General features: G+C 45.4%; 1 protein-coding gene across 1 annotated transcript; it reads right to left on the bottom strand.

The window, feature by feature from the left end:
• Positions 1 to 2,125: 2,125 nt before the first annotated feature.
• LOC144499809 (uncharacterized) lies at positions 2,126 to 14,353 on the bottom strand. Its single transcript, XM_078222317.1, has 2 exons — positions 14,294 to 14,353; positions 2,126 to 7,608 (listed from the first exon to the last, which is right to left on the bottom strand). The coding sequence occupies exon 2, from the start codon at positions 7,588 to 7,590 to the stop codon at positions 6,433 to 6,435; it is 1,158 nt and encodes a 385-aa protein (XP_078078443.1). The 5' UTR covers positions 7,591 to 7,608; positions 14,294 to 14,353; the 3' UTR covers positions 2,126 to 6,432.
• Positions 14,354 to 23,741: the final 9,388 nt, after the last annotated feature.

The raw sequence follows: 23,741 nt of genomic DNA, 5'->3' as shown, positions 1-23,741 counted from the left end.
ATACTCTCCTTAATTTCCTTCGTTATCCACGGCTGGTTATCTCTTTTCTTACAGTTCTTCTTTATCACCGGAATATATTGTTGCTAAAGGATCTCCTTAAAAATCCTCCACTGTTCCTCAGCTGTCCTACCTACCAGTCTGCTCTCCCAGTCGTTAGCCAATTCAGCCCTCATCCTATCGTATTCCCCTCTGTTCAAACAGAGGGCACTGGTATGGGACCCTACTTTCTCCTTTTCCATTTGTACAAGAAATTCGACCATATTGTGATCACTTGACCCAAGAGGGTCCTTCACAAGAACATCCTTAATTCTACCTACCTCGTTACACATTACCAGATCTAAGATAACTCGTTCCCTCGTTGGTTCTGTAACATACTGTTCAAGGTAACTATCCCGACAGCATTCTAAGAACTCTTCCGCCATCCCACCCCTTCCAACTTGAGTCAGCCAATCAATATGCAGGTTGAAGTCCCCCATGATTATTGCCGTTCCGTTTTTGCACGCATCCATTATTTGCTTGTTTATAGCCCTCCCCACCTCAACATTATTATTTGGGGGCCTGTAGACCACGCTTACTAGTGTCTTTCTCCTCCTACTATTCCTTATCTCTACCCATAACGATTCCATGTTTTGTTCCTTAGAGCCTATGTCATCCCTCACTACTACCCTGATATTAACAGAGCTACCCCACCACCTTTTCCTTCCTGTCTATTCTTCCTAAATGGCTGATACCCCTGGATATTCATCTCCCAGTCCTGGTCTCCCTGCAGCCACGTTTCTGTAATGGCCACGAGATCATACCCATTTGTGCTGATTTGCACCATCAACTCATTAACTTTGTTCCGAATGCTTCTTGCATTCAGGCAAAGTGTCTTTATTCCAGCTTTTATCTGGACCCGATTTGATGAAACGCTATCAACCTCTCCCTCGCCCTCTACTCCTTTAACTACTTGAATGCCCTCATTCACTTGCACTCGCTCCCTCTCCTCTACCATTGATTTTGTAATTCCTCTTACCTCTGCACCCTCCCCCCCATAAATTAGTTTAAAGCCCTATCTACAGCCCTAGTGATACGATTCGCTAGGACTCTGGTCCCAGCACGGTTCAAACGGAGACCATCCCATCTATACAGGTACCATCTGCCCAAATACTGGTGCCAATGCCCCATGAATTTGAACCCATTCCTCCCACACCAATCCTTGAGCCACGCATTCGTCTCCTTAATCCTATTAACACTGCGCCAATTTGCAGCAATACTTGCAGCAATATTGCCATTCCTTCATTGTCGTTGTGTCAAAATCTTGAAACTCACTTCCCAACAGCCCTGCTGGTGCGCCTACACCATAGGAGTTCGGGCATTCAGAGTGACAACTCACCACCAGCTCTTAAGGGCAATAAATATTGGATTTGCCATTAACACTCACATTACAAGATGAATAAAAAAATACAATGGATAATAATGAATAAACTTGTCTCTGAATCACGCAAGTCCAATCTCTGACGCTTCATTCTGATGGCAAAAAAAATAATTTTTTGAATCAAAGAAATGTACATTTGTCTCTCCTGTACCATAGGATATCCTACAGATTTTACCTTACATATTCTTATTTTAATTTACACCATAGGCCTAACAACATGGACACACGTGCTCAATTGCCTGGAGAACCAGGTTATAAACTACTGTCAGTGAGATAAGGAGAAACTGTCAGAAGGCTGATTAACCAGATTGAAAGTGATTGGCAAAAGGACCAGAGGTGACTTGCAGGAACTTTTTTTATGCTGTAGGTTATGATCTTAAATGCATTACCTGGAAGAGTGGTGGGCAATCATCTTTAAAAGTTACAGGGGAAAGAGCAAATGAATGGAACTGCTCAATATCTCTCATGAAGAGCTAGCAGAGGCATGGTGGACAGACCGGCCTTTTTGAGCTGTGTCATATTTGAAATGATGAACCAGAATTTAGCAAAATTCCATCTCAGGACAAACTGGTTTATCGTCCTGGAACCTTCACGAATTGGACATTTTACCATTGAGTAATTTGCATGGCTTCTCTTCTGGATATCATAAACTTGGTTAAATGTGCCCTGGAATTATCCTAATAATAAGCAACACAACAGATATTTATTTACAAGAGTGGATGCACACACACTGTTTATTTTCTAAACTTTACAGATACACGTCACTGAAAGTTTTTAAAAAATCATAAAACATATCTTCAGACAGGAATCTCTCCATGCCCTTCCTACATACATCCATACAGTAAGTGTACATTTTGTTTGCTGCAGATGAATAGACTATTTGATCTTTTTTTCCCCCCACAATGCCAACCCATCAAGGTTTTACTGTCAAATAACACCTTGGTTTGAAGTCTCCTCCATGGACTAGCATTTGTTATAATGCTGCTTTCGGGCATCAGCCTAATTAACATGGTCAGGTCCTGGTGCAGCCTTAAAACCCATGACCTTCTGAATGTTACCAAGCGAACCATGCTGATAAAGGTATCTCCCCTAAAAGGTTTCAGATTCAGTAGAATAAAATCCCTCTATGGTCTCATTGTTAGAACAAAGTCTTTTTTTCCTTAGGACCAATTAAGCTTTATTGCTTCAAACTATCAAAATATTGAAAAATAAGGTTTTGACACACATGCACCTGACATATCAGCAGGTTTGTAGGGTCAGATTATATTTCAAATGCTTCCAGAAATGGGAGGTTCAGTAATGCTCAGGATTAGTGCACTCAGTTTAAAGGCGTTTGGCTGGGGAAAAAGCTGGACCTATTAAATAGCCAAAGGGAAATCTACATCTAGTCACAGAGGATATGGCTAATGGATTAAATAAGTACTTTCCATCTGCGTTCAGAAAGGAAGCAGATGATGAGAAGATTACATATTACATAAGATATATGGCACAGAAACAGGTCATTTGGCCTCTGCTGGCATTTATGAGCCTCCTCTCATCTTTCCCCATCTAAATCTATTCCCTTCTCTCTCATATGCTTCCCTGGCTTCCCCGTAAACACATTTATACTAGTCATTTCAACCATTTCCTGTGGTACAGTTCCACATTCTCAGCACTCTTTGGGTAAATAAGTTTCTTCTGAATTCCCTATTGGATTCCTTGGTGACTATCTTATCGTGATGGCCTCTGGTAATGCTCTTCTCCACAAAAAGTATGTTCTCTGTATTCCACTCTATCAAAACCTTTCATAATTTTAAATACCTCTAATAGGCCTTCAAACTACGTCCACTCCAAGAGAAAAGACACCAGCTTGACCTTTCTTGATATATACTTATGCATTTCTGGCATCATCTTTGTAAATCTTCTTCTACACTCTCTGCAATGTCTTTAGATCTTCTTTATTAAATGATGACCAGAACTGCCCACAGTATGCTTAAGTATGGTCTAATCAACATTTAATACAGGTTTCACAATTTTTCAATTCAATCCATCTAGAAACATAGCCTAACGCTTGATTTACTTTTTCAGGGCCTTGCTAACCTGTGGCGTAGCTTTTAGTGATTGGGTTATTTATAGTCTGAGATCTCTTTTTCCTCTAACCTTCCTCCAACACTGCCCACCCCCAAGTAGACTTCCACCTTCAAATTAATAAGTGACCTACCTATTCTTTCTATATTTTACACTAAGAGGATAGGGATTTTATAGATCGTAATAGAGGAGATGGCATACTAAAAAGACTGAAATTTGGTAAATCACATGGTCCAGTTGGAATTCACCCTAGGTTGCAGAAAGAAGCAAAGGTGGAACTAGCAGAGGCATTGGTCACAGTCTTTTAATTGTCATTGGATACAGAAGTAACGAGGGTGATTTATGCTGTATTGCTATTCAAAAGTGGGGAGGGTTAAATCAAGAACAACAAACCATTCAGTTTAACATTTGCAGTGGAGAAATATTTGGAAATCATTATCGTGAATAAAACAAATTTTCATCCGTTTGATCAAAGAGGGCCAGCATGGATTTGTTAATGACAAATAGTTGAGGTTGAATTCTTTGATAAGGTAACAGAGAAGGTTAAAGATACCGTAACAACTTGACAAGGTGGTTAAAAAAGTACGGATTTCTTGGGTTCATAAATAGACGCATAGAAATCATTCTCGAACTTTATAAATCACTGGTGTAGCCGCAGCTGGAGCACTTGGAGAAATGTCAGGAGTCTTAGAAAGAGCACAGAGGATGCTTAACAGGATGTTGCCAGCGATTAAGAACTTCAGTGGTGATCAGAAATTGGAAAAGTTAAGACTGGTCATCTTGAAACAGCATTGTTTTTCCCTGATCTGGGAAAGGGTGGTGGAAGGTGATTCCATAAATAATTTTTAACGGGAATTGACTGTGCATTTGAGGGTGAGGGTGGAGAGGTTACAGCCAAAAAGCAGAATTGTGGGACTAAACACAACTGCTCTTTTAAAGGGTAAGCAGAGATATGACATGCTGAAAGGTCTCCTGTGCTGAAAAATTCTATGATTCTATGTTCGATATCTCGCAATCTGAAACAAAAGCAAAATATATTGGATGTGGAAAACCTGAAATAAAATCGGAATACTGGAACTACGGTAACCTTGGCCCCCATGTTTCTATTTTTCTTTGTTGGTTTTACTCTAATTTCTGAGCTGTTCATCATTTTACCATTCACACATCCTCTGGAGATATTTTCTTCACTTGTCCCATTACATTGTTGCTTTGGCCTTGCATAGAGTTGTACAGCACAGCAAGAGGCCCTTTGACCCATCATGCCTGTGTCAGCCAAATACTTATTTTAACCCCATTTTCCAGCACTTGGTCCCGAGCTTTGTATGCTGTGGGTCTCAGGTATTCATTGTTATTTCCCGACTTAAATCCTACCTACGCCTCTCCTTTTGCTCTTGTTTCTACTCCCCCTCTGCTCTCTCATGCTTAAAGTTATTACATTTCTAACTTTTCCCAGCTCTGATGAAGGTCCGTTGATCTGAGACGTTAACTCTGTTTCTTTCTCCACAGATGCTGCTGGACCTCCTGAGTATTTCAGCATTTTCTATTTTAACTTCTATTCTGAGTTGTTAGGCGTGGTGATGCCAAGGGAGGTGCCAAAGTTACTGTGGAAGAACAGCCCCTGGCATGCATAAAGTTCCAGCCAGCCTTGTGTGTGCGCATATCTATAGAAGAGGCTAAACCCTTAACTGGGGGTGGGGTGCAAATTCAATCATTACAGAAACACTATTCTCCAAATATTCACTACTGAATGTTTTCTTCACTCTGCTCACTCAGGCAAATGGGAAGGAAAAAAATAAGTTGTTCTCAATGTTATTATTAGGATCTCAGCAATATGTGACAGTGAGTGCATAAAATATTCATACTGAACAGCGGTTAGAGAGATTGGCCTTCTAAACTCGTATTGGCCTTCTAAACTCGGGAGAGCACTTTGAAATCCATAAAACTCGAAAAGTCATTTGTGGTTCCTGGTCTAGTGTCAAGTTAGGTTTATCACACAGGAAGCATACAATGCTGCCTCAAGTGCAACATCCACTGTGGAATATTGGTACCAGGGTGTGAAGTCCATCTGCTGACAGCACTTCTGTATGAAAGATTCGGCCAAGACTACCTTATTTCTCCACCGTTTCCCCATGTCCTTTCCTGAATTTCTCAACAGTATATTTGAAAATAGAATAAACAATTTGAAGAAAATAACAGACTTGAGGAGAAGTTTGGGGACCTATTCATTCAGCTGCTTTTCCAATAGAAATCAACTAAAGCTGTTATATGAAAACAAAATGTTTAAAGCAAAGGCGCTGAAGTTCCTCGGCCTGCCTGGGATGGTTCAGCAGCCCAAATCATGCCTGCACAGAAATATGGCAGGGCCAGTCTCTGTTGAAGATCTAGCAGCAAAGCTTCTGTCCGTCCCTGAAGTCTTGGCAATGAAAAAGGCAGGTCCACTCAGATAATATCATTTCTGATAGCTCTCGCCCCTTGAGCTCCAAGTACACTGGACTCCATACCCCGAAGAAACAGATTGGGTCCCATTATAGTGTTCCTGGCTTGGACCATGTCTTGGAAGACATCAGAAAATTACAGGATGCCAAATTTCGATTAAGCCTCTGATACTAGGGACTGATTCAACTTGACAGAATATTTGAAGTGGTTCTACAGATTTTGCTCTCAAATATCACATTGATATAGAGTTCCAAAGAGCTGATACTGTTGTGACTCTTAACTTATTCAGAATTGTCTTAGCCCACAAATTGCGGCACGTCGATACCTCCTTCAAGTGGCACAATGCAACATCGATTCCATCGAGCTTATGGTAGTGGGAGGGAGATTAAGGGACAATGTCTCATCCAAATGCTAATGTTGATCTTGTGTTTAAGAGGGAAGCAAAGGGAGAAGAGGGATGACAAGATCTCATATACTGTGGCTGTGCTGGTGATGTATTAGATGGAGGAGTTTTACAGCCTTTCCTGTATCTTGTACATTTGAACAGAACCTTTCCTTATCGGACGTCCTGATGGCTCACTAAGTTGCATGCATGACTTGTGTGCACGCTTGAAGCCCTTCTCACACCCAGCACGTTTGTGCGACCATTCTTCTGTGTGCACAGGCTGGTGTTGGGGGAGATTTGATGAGTTTTTGAAAACTTTTCCACATCCAATACAATGATAGGGGCTGGCACCTGTATTGACGTGTTGTGTCACTAGCATGCTGGAGCCCTTGAACCTCTTTTCACACACACAACATAAGTATGGCCTCTCTCCTGTGTGTGTGTGCTGATTCTTGAACTCCTGATGGTTGAATTCCTGCTTGTGTGTGGAACACTGATATGGCTTTTTCACATTATGTGTACACTTGTGGATCATTAGGTTGTGTGACTGACGGAACATTTTGCTGCAGATGGTACATTTATATGGCAGCTCTCCCATATCAATCTGCTGGTGTTTCACCAAACTGGAGTCCTGCTTCAACTCTTTCCCGAGTTCTAATGGTTTCTCTCCGGTGTGCGTGCGGCGGTGAGTCACCAAGTGGCGTGACAGCTGGAATCCCTTCCCACATGTGCCACATTTATAGGGCCTCTTGTCAGCATGTGTTCGCTTGTGCATCACCAATGTGGATGACTGGCTGAACTCTTTTCCACAGGTTGTGCATTGAAATGGCTTCTCTCCTGTGTGTGTGCGCTGGTGTGACACTAGATGGTGAGAATAAGTAAACCCTTTATCACACATGTTGCACTTAAATGGCTTCTCACCACTGTGAATACGCTTGTGCCTGGAAAGATTTGACGAATCATTGAAACTTTTTCCACAGTCGGAGCATTTGAATGGTTTTTCTCCTGTGTGAGTGATCTCATGTTTGCGAAGGCTGGATGGGTGATTGAATTCCTTCTCACAGACACGGCATTTGAAAGGTTTCTCGCCTGTGTGGACCAAGAGGTGCAATTTGAGGTGCGAGTACTTGTTAAAGCTCTTACCGCATTCTGAGCAGATAAAGAGCTTCAGTTTATCTCGGGAACGCTGCCGACGGTCGGGCCCTTTGGAGCAATTTAAATTGATCCCTTTTTGGCAGATCTCAGTTGACTGAAGAGCAGAGTCTGATTCCTGAGTGTTCTCCATTGGTATTGTCAGAATCTCCTAAAACAAGACAGACCACAATTACAATTTTTCACAAGTTACAGTAGTTCCTAATTATTACCGTCACTGATTACAGTGTAGGATGATTAATACATGTTAAGAGTGTTGCCCAATTACAGTTATAGGGGGACTGTTCCACTCATTAATTGTTTTCTTTTGTCAATCTTTTTCTTTCCTTCCCCCAACATCCAATCGGGCATTTTGATTTGATTTATTATTGTCACATGTATTAGCATACAGTGAAAAGTATTTTTTCTTAAGCTCTGTACAGAAAAAGCTTACTGTACATAGAGAAGGAAAGGAGAGGGTGCAGAATATAGTGTTCTTAGGACACCAGTCATCCTCCATTACCTTGGCAAATCAGATATCCATTCGTTATGTGTGTTTGAATGAATAGCCTTTAGAGCTATCACCGAGGAAATCACAGCTACCATGTTCAACTAGGAATCAGCACATAACAAAGCTCAAGAACAGCAGGATCATGGGAACGCAATTACCTCCAAAGTCACACACCATCCAAACATATATTGCTGTTCTTCATAAGAAGGGGGCAGCACGGTGGTACAATGGTTAGCACTGCTGCCTCACAGCACCAGGTGCCCCGGTTCTATTCCCAGCTTGGGTCACTGTCTGTGTGGAGTTTGCACATTCTCCCTGTGTCTGCGTGGGTTTCCTCCAGGTGCTCCGGTTTCCTCCCACAGTCCAAAGATGTGCAGATTAGGTGAATTGGCCATGCTAAATTCTCCCTCAACATACCCGAACAGGCACCGGAGTGTGGCGACTAGGGGATTTTCACAGTAAGTTCATTTCAGTGTGAATGTAAGCCTACTTGTGACTAATAAAGAAACAGAAGCAGATGGTAGGACCCTTAAACCTGCTCCACCATTCAATATGATCACAGGATCTTCAGCCTCAATTCTACTTTTCTCCCTGTTCCCCCATATCCCTCAATTCCCCAAGAGGCAAAAAAAATTGATCTCAGCATTAAATATACTCAACGATGGAGCACCCACAACCCTCTGGGGTAGAGAGTTCTGAGATTAACAACTGAAGTAATTTCTCACATCAGTCAGAAATGCTTGACCCAGAATCCTGAGGCAGTATCACTGTGTTCCATATTCCCCAGCCAGGGGAAATGGTGTCTCAGTGTCTACCCATTCAAGCTCCTTCAGAATCGTGTGTTTCAATGGGAACACCTTTCATTCTTCCAAATTCCAGAGAATATAGGCCCAATTTTATCAGTTTCTCGTTATAGGACAACTCTCTCATCCCAGGAATCAATTTAGTGAACTTTAGCTGTACCACCTCCAAGGTAACTATTTATTTCCATAGATACATGGAGACCAAAACTATGGACAGTACACCAGGTGTGGCCTCACTTAAGGTCGTATACAATTGTAGCATTCCTTGTTTTTTTACTCCAGTCCCTTTGCAATAAAGGTCAACGTGCCATTTGCCTTTCTAATTTCCAGCTGTACTGCACGCTGTGTTCCTTTAAGAGTACACCAAAGTACCTCTGAACATCAACATTTAAAAGTTTCACACCTTTTAAAAAATATTTATTTTTTACTTTTACTACCAAAGTTCTCTACACTATCCAGTATCTGCCATCCTCTGACATAACCTATCTGTATCTCTTTGCAGCCTCCTGGAGTCCCTTCCCACATTTTTCACTCCCACCTAGCTTTGTACTGTCAGAAAACTTGGGATATATTACTCTTGGTCTCTTCATCTATGCCATGAATATAAATGGGAAATTGCTGAGTTCCCTGCACTGATTCTTGCGCAAGTTTTGAAACTTGAATATGCTCCTTTATACTTTCCTTCTGCTTCCTGTCCATTAATCAAATCTCCATCCTTGCCAATATATGACTCCCAATTCTGAATCTTACCTTGCATATTAAACTCTTACATGGCACCTTATCAAATGCTTTTTGGAAATCGAATATACCACAGCTTCCTTTACTATACCAGTTACATCCTCAAAAACCTCCACTAAATTTGAAAAAAAAAAATTCCCTTTGTAAAACCATGTTGACTTTGTCTGATAATACTCTGACTTTCTAAGTGCATTGCTAAGACTTCCTTAATAACAGGTAGCACCGTTGTACAGGAAGCTATTCAAGTGCGGAGGAACAAAAACAAATGCAGGGACAAAGGAGGGGAATTATGCTTAGAACCCAAGGGAATAGGGGAGATCCTAAATGAATACTTTGCATCGGTATTCACGAAGGAGAGGGGCGTGTTAACCGGGAGTGTCTCGGAGGGAGGTGTTGACCCGTTAGAGAAAATCTCCATTACAAGAGAGGAAGTGTTAGGATTTTTAGGGAACATTAAAACTGACAAAGCCCCAGGGCCTGATGGCATCTATCCCAGGCTGCTCAGGGAGACGAGAGATGAAATCGCTGAGCCTCTGACGCAAATCTTTGTCTCGTCACTGGACACAGGTGAGGTCCCAGAGGATTGGAGGATAGCTAACGTGGTCCCGTTATTTAACTAGGGTAGGAAGGATAACCCAGGTAATTATAGGCCGGTGAGCTTGACGTCCGTGGTAGGGAAGTTGTTGGAGAGGATTCTTAGAGAAAGGATGTATGCGCATTTAGAAAGGAATAAACTCATTAACGATATCAGCATGGTTTTGTGAGAGGGAGGTCATGCCTCACTAACCTGGTGGAGGTTTTTGAAGAAGTGACTAGAATGGTTGACGAGGGAAGGGCCGTGGATGTCGTATATATGGACTTTAGTAAAGCGTTTGACAAAGCCCCTCATGGTAGGTTGGTGAAAAAGGTTGGATCTCATGGGATAAAGGGGGAGGTGGCTAGATGGGTGGAGAACGGGCTTGGTCACAAAAGACAGAGGGTGGTAGTGGAAGGGTCTTTTGCCGGCTGGAGGCCTGTGACTAGTGGTGTTCCGCAGGGCTCTGTATTGGGACCTCTGCTGTTTGTGATTTATATAAACGATCAGGAAGGTGTAACTGGGGTGATCAGTAAGTTTGCGGATGACACGAAAATGGCTGGACTTGCAGATAGTGAGGAACATTGTCAGAGGCTACAGAAGGATATAGATAGGCTGGAAATTTGGGCAAAGAAATGGCAGATGGAGTTCAATCCAGATAAATGCGAAGTGATGCATTTTGGTAGAACTAACGTAGGGGGGAGCTATACGATAAATGGCAGAACCATAAAGGGTGTAGATACGCAGAGGGACCTTGGTGTGCAAGTCCACAGATCCTTCAAGGTGACGGCACAGGTGGAGAAGGTAGTGAAGAAGGCATATGGCATGCTTGCCTTAATAGGACAGGGCATAGAGTATAAAAGTTGGGGTCTGATGTTGCGGTTGTATAGAACGTTGGTTTGGTCGCATTTGGAATACTGCGCCCAGTTCTGGTCGCCACACTACCAGAAGGACGTGGAGGCTTTAGAGAGAGTGCAGAGGAGGTTTACCAGGATGTTGCCTGGTATGGAAGGGCTTAGTTATGAGGAGAGATTGGGTAAACTGGGGTTGTTCTCACTGGAAAGATGGAGGACGAGGGGTGACCTAATAGAGGTGTATAAAATTATGAAAGGCATAGATAGGGTGAACGGTGGGAAGCTTTTTCCCAGGTCGGTGGTGACCTTCACGAGGGGTCATAGGTTCAAGGTGAGGGCGGGGGGGGGGGGTTAACACGGATATCAGAAGGACGTATTTTACACAGAGGGTGGTGGGGGCCTGGAATGCGCTGCCGGGCAAGGTGGTGGAGGCGGACACACTGGGAACGTTTAAGACTTATCTAGATAGCCACATGAACGGAGTGGGAATGGAGGGATACAAAAGAATGGTCTAGTTTGGACCAGGGAGTGGCGCGGGCTTGGAGGGCCGAAGGGCCTGTTCCTGTGCTGTATTGTTCTTTGAGGGAGAGGGACCTGCCGCGAGGGAGAGGGACCTGCTGTGGGTTTGACATATTAAATACGAGCTAGGTTCCAAACTGAAAGCAACTTAGTGCACGGTGGTGCAGTGATTAGCGCTGCTGCCTCACAGCTCCAGGGATCCAGGTTTGATTCTGGCCTTGGGCGTCTGTCTGTGTGGAGTTTGCACGCTCTCCCTGTGTCCACATGGGTTTTCACCGTGTGCTCTAGTTTCTTCTCACAATCCAAAGACATGCAGACATGAGACATTGCCCCTCAGTCTGATTGTGTGAATTTTGTGCCCCGTGATGGACGATCATCCCATGCTGGGTGTAACATGCCTAATGCCCAATGTCTGTCAGGATAGGCTCCAACTCCCCGTGACTTTGAATTGGAGTAAGTGGTTAAGGGGAAAGTGAACCCCAAAGTTATAATCGAACCACGTGCAAATTGGCATAGGGTAAATAAGATGAATGTGTGGTTCAAAGACTGGTATGGGAAGAGTGAGTTCTGGTACAAGACATTAATAAGGCCACACTTGGAATACTGTGTACAGTTCTGGTCACCCTATTACAGAAAGGATATTATTAAACTAGAAAGAGTGCAGAAAAGATTTACTAGGATGCTACCGGGACTTGATGGATTGAGTTATAAGGAGAGACTGGATAGACTGGGACTTTTTTCCCTGGAGCGTAGGAGGCTTAAGGGGGTTTAGAGGTTTATAAAATAGAGGGGCATAGATCAGCTAGATAGTCAATATCTTTTCCCATATGTAGGGGAGTCTAAAACTAGAGGGCATAGGTTTAAGGTGAGAGGGGAGAGGTACAAATCTGTCCAGAGGGGCAATTTTTTCCACAGAGGGTGGTCAGTGTCTGGAACGAGCTGCCAGAAGTAGTATTAGTAGAGGCTGGTACAAGTTTGTCTTTTAAAAAGCATTTAGACATGGGTAAGATTGGGATAGAGAAAAAGCATTTAGGCATTTAGACATGGGTAAGATTGGTATAGAGAAATATGGGCCAAACGTGGGCAATTGGGACTAGCTTAATGGTAAAAATTGGACGGCATGGACAAATCGGACCAAAGGGCCTGTTTCCATGCTGTAAAACTCTATGACTCCATGGTATTTGGGGCACTGGTACCAGTACTGGGGAAAGTGGGATCTGTACTGTTGGGATGGTCTACCATTGAACCATGCTAGGGCTGATGTTCCAGAGAGAGCTGCATTACTGGGAAAGTAGAGAGAGTTTTAAACCAGAGAGTGGAGTCAAGGGATCAAATTTGGGAAGATGTGGTAAACCAAAGCAAGGCAAGAAAAATGATAAAGAGAATGTGACAGGAAGAGATAGAGAGCACTAATCTTTCTTATGAATACTTTGCGCATTCAAATAATGAGTCTTTAATTTTATTTTTTTGTAACCACTGTTCTTTGATTGGACCTTAATTTTTGGTACCGTTACCACTAAACACTGTCCCTTTTTGTTCCACTCTGCCTGCCTTTATCCAAATGACTACACTGCTCAACTTTTTTGATTTCCAACCTTCCCTTCGCCCCTGCATTTTGTTTGAAGTCCTATCCACAGCTCTAGTTATATACTTCGCCAACACTGCTCCCAGCCTGGTTTAAGTGAAACCCAATGAAGGGGCTGGATAGGGTAGAGAGGGAGAGATTCTTTCCACTTAGAAAGGAAACTAGAACTAGAGGGCACAGCCTCAAAATAAAGGGGGGTCAGTTTAGGACAGAGTTGAGGAGGAACTTCTTCTCTCAGAGGGTGGTGAATCTCTGGAATTCTCTGCCCATTGAAGTGGTGGAGGCTACCTCGTTGAATATGTTTAAGTCACGGATAGATGGATTCCTGATCGGCAAGGGAATTAGGGGTTATAGGGATCAGGCGGGTAAGTGGAACTGATCCACTTCAGATCAGCCATGATCTTATTGAATGGCGGGGCAGGCTCGAGGGGCTAGATAGCCTACTCCTGCTCCTATTTCTTATGTTCTTATGTTCATCCCAATGGAACTGCTCCCTCTTTCCCCAGTACTGGTGCCAGTGCTCTACGAGTCCCTTCTCACACCATTTTTTGAATCATGTGTTTGAGTCTCTAATCTGCTTGACCCTGTAACAATTGCCACATCACTCAGATGACAATTTAGAGATTATTACCTTTGAAGTTCTGAGTTCTTATTTGGATCCTCCTCTTCAAACTTTCTGAACAGGCCATCATTCCTGCTTTTACCCATGTAGTTGATTCATGTGTGGGCCTGGACAAGTTGATCCCCCACCTCACCCAGCTCATCTGCAGCTCAGATGTGTTAACCTGGGCAGCAGCCAGGCAACACACAACCTTTGCAATACCCAGTAATGGCTCCCAAACACGAAAGTTTTACGTAATCAAAGGGGTCTGACTACCTCCAGGTCGCACGGGCACTTCTGCCTCAACGCCAGGAACCTGAGTTCAATTCTGGCCTTAGGTGACTGTGGAGTTTGCATGTTCTCTCGTGTCTGCATAGGTTTCCTCTGGGTGCTCTGGTTTCCTCCCACAGTCCAAAGATGAGCGGGTTAGGTGCATTGGCCATACTAAATTGACTCTAGTATCAGAGGGATTAGCAGGGTAAATACATGGGGTTACGGGAATAGGGCCTGGGTGGGATTGTGGTCGGTGCACGCTCAATGGGCTGAATGGCCTCCTTCTGTACTTGGGAGCAGGCAACCCGCTTCCCGATTGGAATTAAAACCCTCCTCAAACCGCCGCCGCCCCGAATATAATCCTCTCCCTGCCGCAGTTTGTACCCAGGCCTCACTTACCCAGGGTCGCGGTCTCACCGGCTTCACACCGACTCCCCTTTCCCGGTGCCTCCCCACAGCCAGAGCTCAACGGCTGGCCCCGGCTCCCCGAGATATGAACAATGTTTCCAGGTAACTTTCCCCCTCCCTGATGTTCTGTGATGTCTGCAGCTTAGACTCCAGCTCAACATCTCTGAGCCAAAGTTTCTGGAACTGCAGAATATCATTGCAGATATGTTTTCCCAGGATCACAATGCTCTCCACAAACCCCCACATACTTCAGTTATGACATACCACCTGCCCTGCCATCTACTCATACTCATTTGATCAGTTAATTAGTTACTATTTTGATAAAGTTGCTGGACCAATATCCCAGAATTTCCAACACTACACCATTAGTGGAGCAGCATCACTGGGAGCTCTCCCTCAGCTCATGAAAACTCACAACCAGCTTCTAAGGACAATGAAGTGCAGTGTTGCCCCCAATATCAGTGGCACAGTGGTTAGCATGGTGTTTACAGGTGCTTATAGGAGAATTTAATATTGTGCATGGAGCATCCCTATAGCCCACCAGAAGTAACAAAATCACAAAAGAATACAATGCCCATGGTGGTACATGGGCAGCACAGTGGTTAGCACTGCTGCCCCACGATGATGGCATTGCTGCAACGGCCTCAGTACTCAATGCCGTCAACTGCCAGTTTCCAGATGCAATTTTACAACTCATCCGCTTCATCCTGGACCACAATGTCTTCACCTTCAACAACCAGTTCTTCATCCAGACACACGGAACAGCCATGGGGACCAAATTCGCACCTCAATATGCCAACATCTTCATGCACAGGTTCGAACAAGACTTCTTCACTGCACAGGACTTTCAACCGATGCTATACACTAGATACATCGATGATATTTTCTTCCTTTGGAGTCATGGTGAGCAATCACAGAAACAACTATATGATGACATCAACAAGTTCCATCCCACCATCAGACTCACCATGGACTACTCTCCGGAATCGGTTGCATTCTTGGACACACGCATCTCCATTAAGGACGGTCACCTCAGCACCTCACTGTACCGCAAGCCCACGGATAACCTCATGATGCTCCACTTCTCCAGCTTCCACCCTAAACACGTTAAAGAAGCCATCCCCTCTGGACAAGCCCTCCGAATACACAGGATCTGCTCGGATGAGGAGGATCGCAACAGACACCTCCAGACGCTGAAAGATGCCCTCATAAGAACAGGATATGGCGCTCGACTCATCGATCAACAGTTCCGACGCGCCACAGCGAAAAACCGCACCGACCTCCTCAGAAGACAAACACGGGACATGGTGGACAGACTACCCTTCGTCGTCCAGTACTTCCCCGGAGCGGAGAAGCTACGGCATCTCCTCCAGAGCCTTCAACATGTCATTGATGAAGACGAACATCTCGCCAAGGCCATCCCCACACCCCCACATCTTGCCTTCAAACAACCACGCAACCTCAAACAGCCATTGTCCACAGCAAACTACCCAGCCTTCAGGAGAACAGTGACCACGACACCACACAACCCTGCCACAGCAACCTCTGCAAGACGTGCCGGATCATCGACACGGATGCCATCATCTCACGTGAGAACACCATCTACCAGGTACATGGTACCTACTCTTGCAACTCGGCCAACGTTGTCTACCTGATACGCTGCAGGAAAGGATGTCCCGAGGCATGGTACATTGGGGAAACCATGCAGACGCTACGACAACGGATGAATGAACACCGCTCGACAATCACCAGGCAAGACTGTTCTCTTCCTGTGGGGGAGCACTTCAGCAGTCACGGGCATTCGGCCTTGGATCTTCAGGTAAGCGTTCTCCAAGGCGGCCTTCACGACACACGACAGCGCAGTCGCTGAGCAGAAACTGATAGCCAAGTTCCGCACACATGAGGACGGCCTAAATCGGGATGTTGGATTTATGTCACATTATCAGTAACCCCCACAGCTTGCCTCCTGGGCTTGCAGAATCTCACTAGCTGTTCTGTCTGGAGACAATACACATCTCTTTAACCTGTGTTTAATGTTCCCTCCACCCACATTGTCTGTACCTTTAAGACCTGGCTGACTGTAGGATTCGCATTCTAATCAGTATTCTGCAACTTGATTTTGTGTCTGTTTGCACTGTTTGAGAGCACATTTCCACTCCATCTGACGAAGGAGCAGTGCTCCGAAAGCTTATGGTATTTGCTACCAAATAAACCTGTTGGACTTTAACCTGGTGTTGTGAGACTTCTTACTGGCCTCACAGCACCAGGGACCTGGGTTTGATTTCTGGCTTGGGTCACTGTCTGTGTGGAGTTTACACATTAACCCCGTGTCTGCATGGGTTTCCTCTGGGTGCTCCGGTTTCCTCCCACAGTGCGAAAGACGTGCTGGTTAGGTATATTGACCATGTTAAATTCACCCTCAGTGTACCCGACAGGCACCGGAGTGTGGCGACTAGGGGATTTTCACAGTAACTTCATTAAAGTGTTAATGTAAGCCGACTGGCAACACTAATAAAATAAACTTTAAAACATCAGCCACATCCCAACAGTAAATTCATTTTAAAAAAAGACTTCACATCCTAGGGACAACAATGTGATGAAAGTGCAGCCAGAGTGGGTTTTTATGGTGAGGGGAGGTAAGGGATAGTTGATACAGACATATCTAGCAGCAGCTCCATGAGCAGGGGGATTCCCTGAGCATTGCTCTGGGAGCTGGGCACTCAGTATGGGCCTGGCCTGAAGGTCTCAATGGGGAAGGTGAGGAGAGGGCCGCAATCCCTCTTTGTGCTGCACTGGGGCCTAAGCCATGTGTTGGAGCCCGGTAAAGTTATAGGGGCTGGTCCGGAGAGGACAGCCTGTGTCCTCCCCATTGCCCGCGGGCCGGAGCGGTCCAATCCTGGCCAAAGTGACCGGAAAGCGGCTAAAATGGCGGAGCCCGCAGACTGCCAGATGGTGGAGCAGGCACCCTGCTTCCCGATTGGAATTAAAACCCTCCTCAAACCGCCACCGCCCCCGAATATAACCCCCTCTCTGCCGCAGTTTGTACCCAGGCCTCACTTACCCGGGGTCGCGGTCTCACCGGCTTCACACCGACTCCCCTTTCCTGGCGCCTCCCCGCAGCCAGAGCTCAGCCAGACTGCGCGCGCAACAGCCGGCCCCGGCTCCCCGAGATAGGGGCCTTGCAGCCGCGCGGGGCAGCCTGGGAGTGAGGAGCAGCCACTACAGCCTGGGAGTGAGGAGCAGGTATCACAGCCTGGGGGGGGGGGGGGGGGGGGGGGGGGGGGGGGGTGAGGACCAGGTATTACAGCCTTCAGGGTGAGGAGCAGCTTGTCCAACCTGGGGAGTGAGGGGCAGCGTATCCAGTCCGGGAGTGAGGAGCGCCATTACAGCCTGGGGGGGTGAGGAGCAGCCACTACAGCCTGGGGAGTGAGGAACAGCCTCTCCAGCCTGGGGAGTGAGGAGCAGCCACTACAGCCTGGGGAGTGAGGAACAGCCTCTCCAGCCTGGGGAGTGAGGAGCAGCCACTACAGCCTGGGGAGTGAGGAACAGCCTCTCCAGCCTGGGGAGTGAGGGACAGTGTGTCCAGTCTGGGAGTGAGGAGCACCATTACAGCCTGGGGGTGAGGAGCAGCCACTGAAGCCTGGGGGGTGAGGAGCAGCCACTGCAGCCTGGGGAGTGAGGAGCAGCCACTGCAGCCTTGGGAGTCAGGCATTACAGCCTGGGGGTGAGGAGCAGATATTACAGCCTGGGGGGTGAGGAGCAGCCTCTCCAATCTGGGGAGTGAGGGGCAACGTGTCCAGTCTGGGAGTGAGGAGCGCCATTACAGCCTGGGGAGTGAGCAGCAGACAACAGCCTGGGGAGTGAGGAGCAGCCTCTCCAGCCTGGGGAGTGAAGAGCAGCCTCTCTAGCCTGGGGAGTGAGGAGCAGCCTCTCCAGTCTGGGGAGTGAGGAGCAGCCTCTCCAGTCTGGGGAGTGAGGAGCAGCCTCTCCAGCCTGGGGAGTGAGAAGAGCCTCTCCAGTCTGGGGAGTGAGGAGCATCCTCTCCAGTCTGGGGAGTGAGGAGCAGCCTCTCCAGTCTGGGGAGTGAGGAGCAGCCTCTCCAGTCTGGGGAGTGAGGAGCAGCCTCTCCAGCCTGGCGAGTGAGGAGCAGCCTCTCCAGCCTGGGGAGTGAGGAGCAGCCTCTCCAGCCTGGGGAGTGAGGAGCAGCCTCTCCAGCCTGAGGAGTGAGGAGCAGCCTCTCCAGCCTGGGGAGTGAGGAGCAGCCTCTCCAGTCTGGGGAGTGAGGAGCAGCCTCTCCAGCCTGGGGAGTGAGGAGCAGCCTCTCCAGCCTGGGGAGTGAGGAGCAGCCTCTCCAGCCTGGGGAGTGAGGAGCAGCCTCTCCAGCCTGGGGAGTGAGGAGCAGCCTCTCCAGTCTGGAAAGTTTTCTTTTAATGTGTGCAGTAATCACCAAGCCAGGCAATAGCTTCTGCAGTGAATAAATGGAACTCTCTGAGCCCTGCACAGAATTATGTCAGGGGACATTTTTCAATGATGTGAGTTATTGATTGGGGTGCACCACAGTTGCAGTCTGGGTTCCTTACAAGTCTCCACTTGTGCAAATTTGCTGCACAAAGGCCTTGGCCAGTGTGGAAATGGTTGAGGAGTGCCCAATGTTGGCGTGTTAGGTTGAAGCTGGGTGGGCAGGCTGTGGAATCCATGATAAGGAAATGTTTTTTAATGGTGGCATGTTGGTTTCATTCTGGCTGCCGTTGCTGTTTTTCCAAGGCTCACTGGTCTTAGCCATACAGGCTGGCATGATAGGAGAACACTAGGTGCATTGGTAAGGTCCTTGTGTAGCAGCAGGCTTGGGTTGATGTAAACATTTTCCAGGAGCTTTCTTTTGCAATCTCATGTGAGGGGGTGGGATGTTGCTCAGGACTGGGAGCCAGGGGAGTTGAGCTGATTAGAGGGTACCCGAGATGATATGCATTGTTGTGTTGAGCTGGGTATCTACAAGACTGGTATGGGATGAGTTGCACCACACTGGTGCACAGTATTCTGCACTCAGGTAGACAATGGCAAGAACTGAAGTTCTTAAGGTTTGAGCAGCTGTATCCCATGAAGAGCCAGCAGGTTTGCTGAGGAGATTGTTTCACATTTTGAACTTTGCTGCTGTCTTGTTCAGATGTTTTTGTATTTCAGTGTACAGTAAAGGGTAACATTGTTATAAATAGGATATTGTTCGTGAATCAGTTTCTTGCCATTCACGGAGATGTTGAGTTCCCTCTTGGCACAGGCATTGTGGAGGTGGAATACACTTGAGACTGCTTTGTTACTGCTGGGCTGAAGGTTCCATGTCTTACAATAATTGATATCCAAAATTGACATATCCACTCACCTGAAGAAGGGGCTTGGAGCTCCGAAAGCTTGTGTGGCTTTTGCTACCAAATAAACCTGTTGGACTTTAACCTGGTGTTGTTAAACTTCTTACTGTGTTTACAATAATTGGCCAGCTTTGCAACATCATTGTTTAGTGTTGCCTCTAGTTTAGAAAATGTTTGAGTCTGAAAAGGACAGCAGATATTGTCAGCATAGATGAACTTCTGAGGCAGAGTTGGAGGCAGATCATTGATATTGAAATTGAAAGGTTTGGGGTAGAACATATCCCTGGTGAAGCCTGTTGGACTGTTTCCTCCGGGTGTTTGTCTCATCATCCATGTGCACCCTGTACTGTCTATCTCAATGTAATAGTTTGATGGCATCAGTAACCCATGAATGGAAGGCTCTTGAGATTATGACAAGGAGACAAGCGTGCTAGATTGTGCTGTATGCTGCAGTGAGATCGAGAAAGATAACATCAATAAGGTTGCCTTTCATTCTTCTAAACTCCAGTGAGTACAGGCCCAGCCTACTCACCTTCGCTTCCTAAGAAAATCCCTCCTATTTGCCTTCCCTATTACCTGCTGAAATTGCATGCTAGCTTTTTGCGATTTATACACACAAACATCCAAATCCCTCTTGCTTCAGCTTTCTGCAGTCTCTCTCCATTTAAATAATATTCAGCCCCTTTATTCTTCCTACCAAAGTGCATAATTTCACAATTTCCTACATTATATTCCATCTGCTAAGTTTTTGCCCACTCACTTAACTTGTATATATTCTTCTATAGATTCTCTTTGTCATCCTCACTACTTGCCTTCCCACCTATTTTTGTGTCATCCACAAACTTGGCAATAGTACATTCACTTACCTCGTCCAAGTCATTAATATATATTGTAAATAATTGTGGCTCCAGCACTGATCCCTGTGGCACTCCATGAGTTCTAGCCATCCTGAAAATGCCTCTCTGATCCCAACACTCTGTCTTCTATCAGTTAACTTATTCTCTATCCATGCTAATGTATCACTCCCAACAGCATGGGCTTATATCTTAAGTACCTTTTTTGCGATACCTTATCGAACACTTTTTGGAAATCAAAATATATGTTACCTTATACATCAGTAGTTGGTAATCAGCAGGAGGTTTTCTTACCAGTGTTTGATTAATTATCATGAGACTTCATGGGGTTTGAAGTTAATGTTTAGGAATCCCAGGGCAAATCCCTCCCAACTGAATACGATAGTGCTGGTATCAGATACCACACGGATCTGTCCTGCATTGGGATAAAACATATCCAGGATGATGATGGAAGGGTTTGGATCATAGGTCTGGATTTTCTGGCCCCTGCCATGGCAGAATCCAGCAATGAGCGGGGCAGGAAAATCCCAGCCATGGGTTGTAAAGTATGATTCAGTCTGTGCTTAACTAGTATGTGGGACAGCTCCCCCCATTTTGGCACAAATATGCAGATATCAGTGAGGAGAAATTTTCAGGGTTGACAGTTGTATATTTAAAACGGTTGCATGGTTGCTTTAAGAGCCGATCATTTGATGGTGATGTTATTAGGGTGTTTGTACAGGCTATTGTTTTACTTTCAGTTTGTACTTGAGCAGTGCAGAGAACAATTAATTGATATTCAAATTGAGATTCAATAAATCTTTTGTTACTTTGAATCCATGTGTGCAAACCACGTTCTTTTCTTTTTGTTAAAACCCACAACCCTTAATATAGTTAGGAGATTGATACTGGTGCTGCTGTATCTTTAATTCCTGAGACTACATACCAACAAACCTGAAGCACCTTCCTTTAAAAGTAGCTGATGTGATTTTAAGGATATACGTGGATGAGATTGTGCCGTTAAAAGGTTACATCGTCGTCAACGTAGAGTTGAGTGGACAAACAGCAGCGTTGCATTTCCGTGTGGTCCGTGGTAATTTTCCAGCTCTATTTAGGAGATCATGGTTGAATAAGATAAAGCTTAACTGGTGTGCTGTCAACAAACAGGTTGATGTCAAAAGAGACATATAACACCTTTTGGATAAATGCAAGAGCATACTCAAAGAGACACTGGACTCAATGTAGGGAGTTCAAGGAAAATTCAGGATAAAGCCTGTCAACCCAAAAGTCTCAAAGCGAGAAGAGTGCCATATGCAATTTTTCCCAAGGTTCATTTTGAAGTGGGCCATTTTCCAAAGCCATATTTTTATTACTATCTCATCAATATTCACCTCATTAAACATATTCATTTATTGGACTGATTGGCACCATTCATAACGTGCCCACAATGCAGAGGGGAACACCCGAATGGACATTCGTTTAAATCCCCCTCGGCACAGCTGAGACACCTTTAATTCAAAATTTGACAGAAGATCCTTATTCTGCCCAGCAACAGCACGAAGCTGCATTTTAAAACGGTCCTTGGCCAGAAGATCGGGATATCTGCGAGTCAAGACCTGTCAGTGGGATATATGGCACAACTGTACTGTAAATAAAATATTATGGGAATAAAATGGCCAAGGCAGGCAAAGAAACTTAATAAACCAGGATAAAAAGAATAAAAGATTAGATTAAATCCCCCTACACACAGCAGGACAAAATGACATTGACATCTAATCTCGTAAACATAGAATACAGACACAAACATCGGAGGTCGATTTAGATAAGGGGACACATCGAGAGGATAATGGGAAACACATTAAAACACCGGGGCAAGAACAGGCAGTCCCATTAACACGGACACACACCATACAGATGCAAATTGACAAAGTCTACCAGGGAACTTCCTGACCGGATAGGATACATATTCTTAGTGTTCATCTGTTCGAATCGAAACTGCCCGCCAAATCTTCAGGACAGCAATTAAAGAATCCCGCCACTTTTTAGGTATTGTAAAATGTATGAGAAAATGTTCCCGCTCGAATTTGGATTCCTATAAATATCCAGAGCGAATGTGTAACTATTGAGATCAACGTGGCCAAGCCACTGTTTCTAAGCTGGCTACGGGGGTCTCCCTGGGATCACAGTAATTGTACAATAAAGAAAAACACTTTGAACCTTGCCTTGAGACTCGACCTCCTTGAATACACTGGTACTAGGGATTTTTCCCTACAACAAATGGCGTAGTCGGCACAGGATTTGATATCTGACTTCTGACTGATGGCCACGGTCTGGAAGCCGGGATCAAATTTAAACGAATCTGATAAAAATCCAGAGCAGTCAGGGGCGAGTACAAGTCTCCGTTCAAAGTGAGGTACCTTTAAGGGTTAGGGTTTGTCCGTTTTAAATATTGTCTTGTAGAACTGTATAATCTTGCCTAAGTTTTTTAAATTGAAACAGAATTCTGCACTAAAGAGGTATAGGTCAGAACGACCGCGTGGAAGAAGACAAGTAACTTTAATCGAAATAGAGGACCAGAGGTAAAGATAACAGGTTTTGGGCTATTTGATAACGGGAATAAGGAATTAAGACTAATATAAAGATAAGAACCGCATGCAGAACTAATTGGTGTAACTAACCCAGGATTGTAAACGAAACCGCTGTCTGTGCCAAGGTAATAGGACAAGGGAGTGCTTGACTCAAGGTGCCCTGCCCTAAACTGGACGTTAAGAGGAGAAATCTCCCACGCTAAGGTTGGGTTTTGAAGCGGGCGCTAAGAGGCACAGGCACTCAGGGTGTAAGGCACGGACAGTGTAATTCGGGTAACAACACAGACTCTGAAGGGACGAACAACCTCAGAGTCGATACAGTTACTAATTATAACAGGGGCTTTGATAACAGATACATATGTGTAAGTGTTGAGGAAGAGGGGACCCGATCCATCCTGACCAAGAGACACAACGATGGAGAATCCACTAGGGACCCGGGCGGAGTTTGATAACCTTGTTCGTCTGTAGGGAACACCACAGTCCATAGCAGGGTACCAGGGAGCTGAAACTCCCTTTTTGGAGTAACGGATCAACCTTGCTAGTGGAGGTTGTGGCCAAGCGGGAGGTGTTGTACTTAAAGGGGCTGGGGACAGGGGCCGACAAACGCACTAAAGACCAGCACACATCCCAATAAGACAACACAAAATAGACCAAG

Source organism: Mustelus asterias, chromosome 1, assembly GCF_964213995.1.
Source record: "Mustelus asterias chromosome 1, sMusAst1.hap1.1, whole genome shotgun sequence".
NCBI classification, from domain to species: domain Eukaryota; kingdom Metazoa; phylum Chordata; class Chondrichthyes; order Carcharhiniformes; family Triakidae; genus Mustelus; species Mustelus asterias.
Note: the sequence above shows the minus strand (reverse complement) of the source record. Positions and strands in the feature narration are given on the sequence as shown.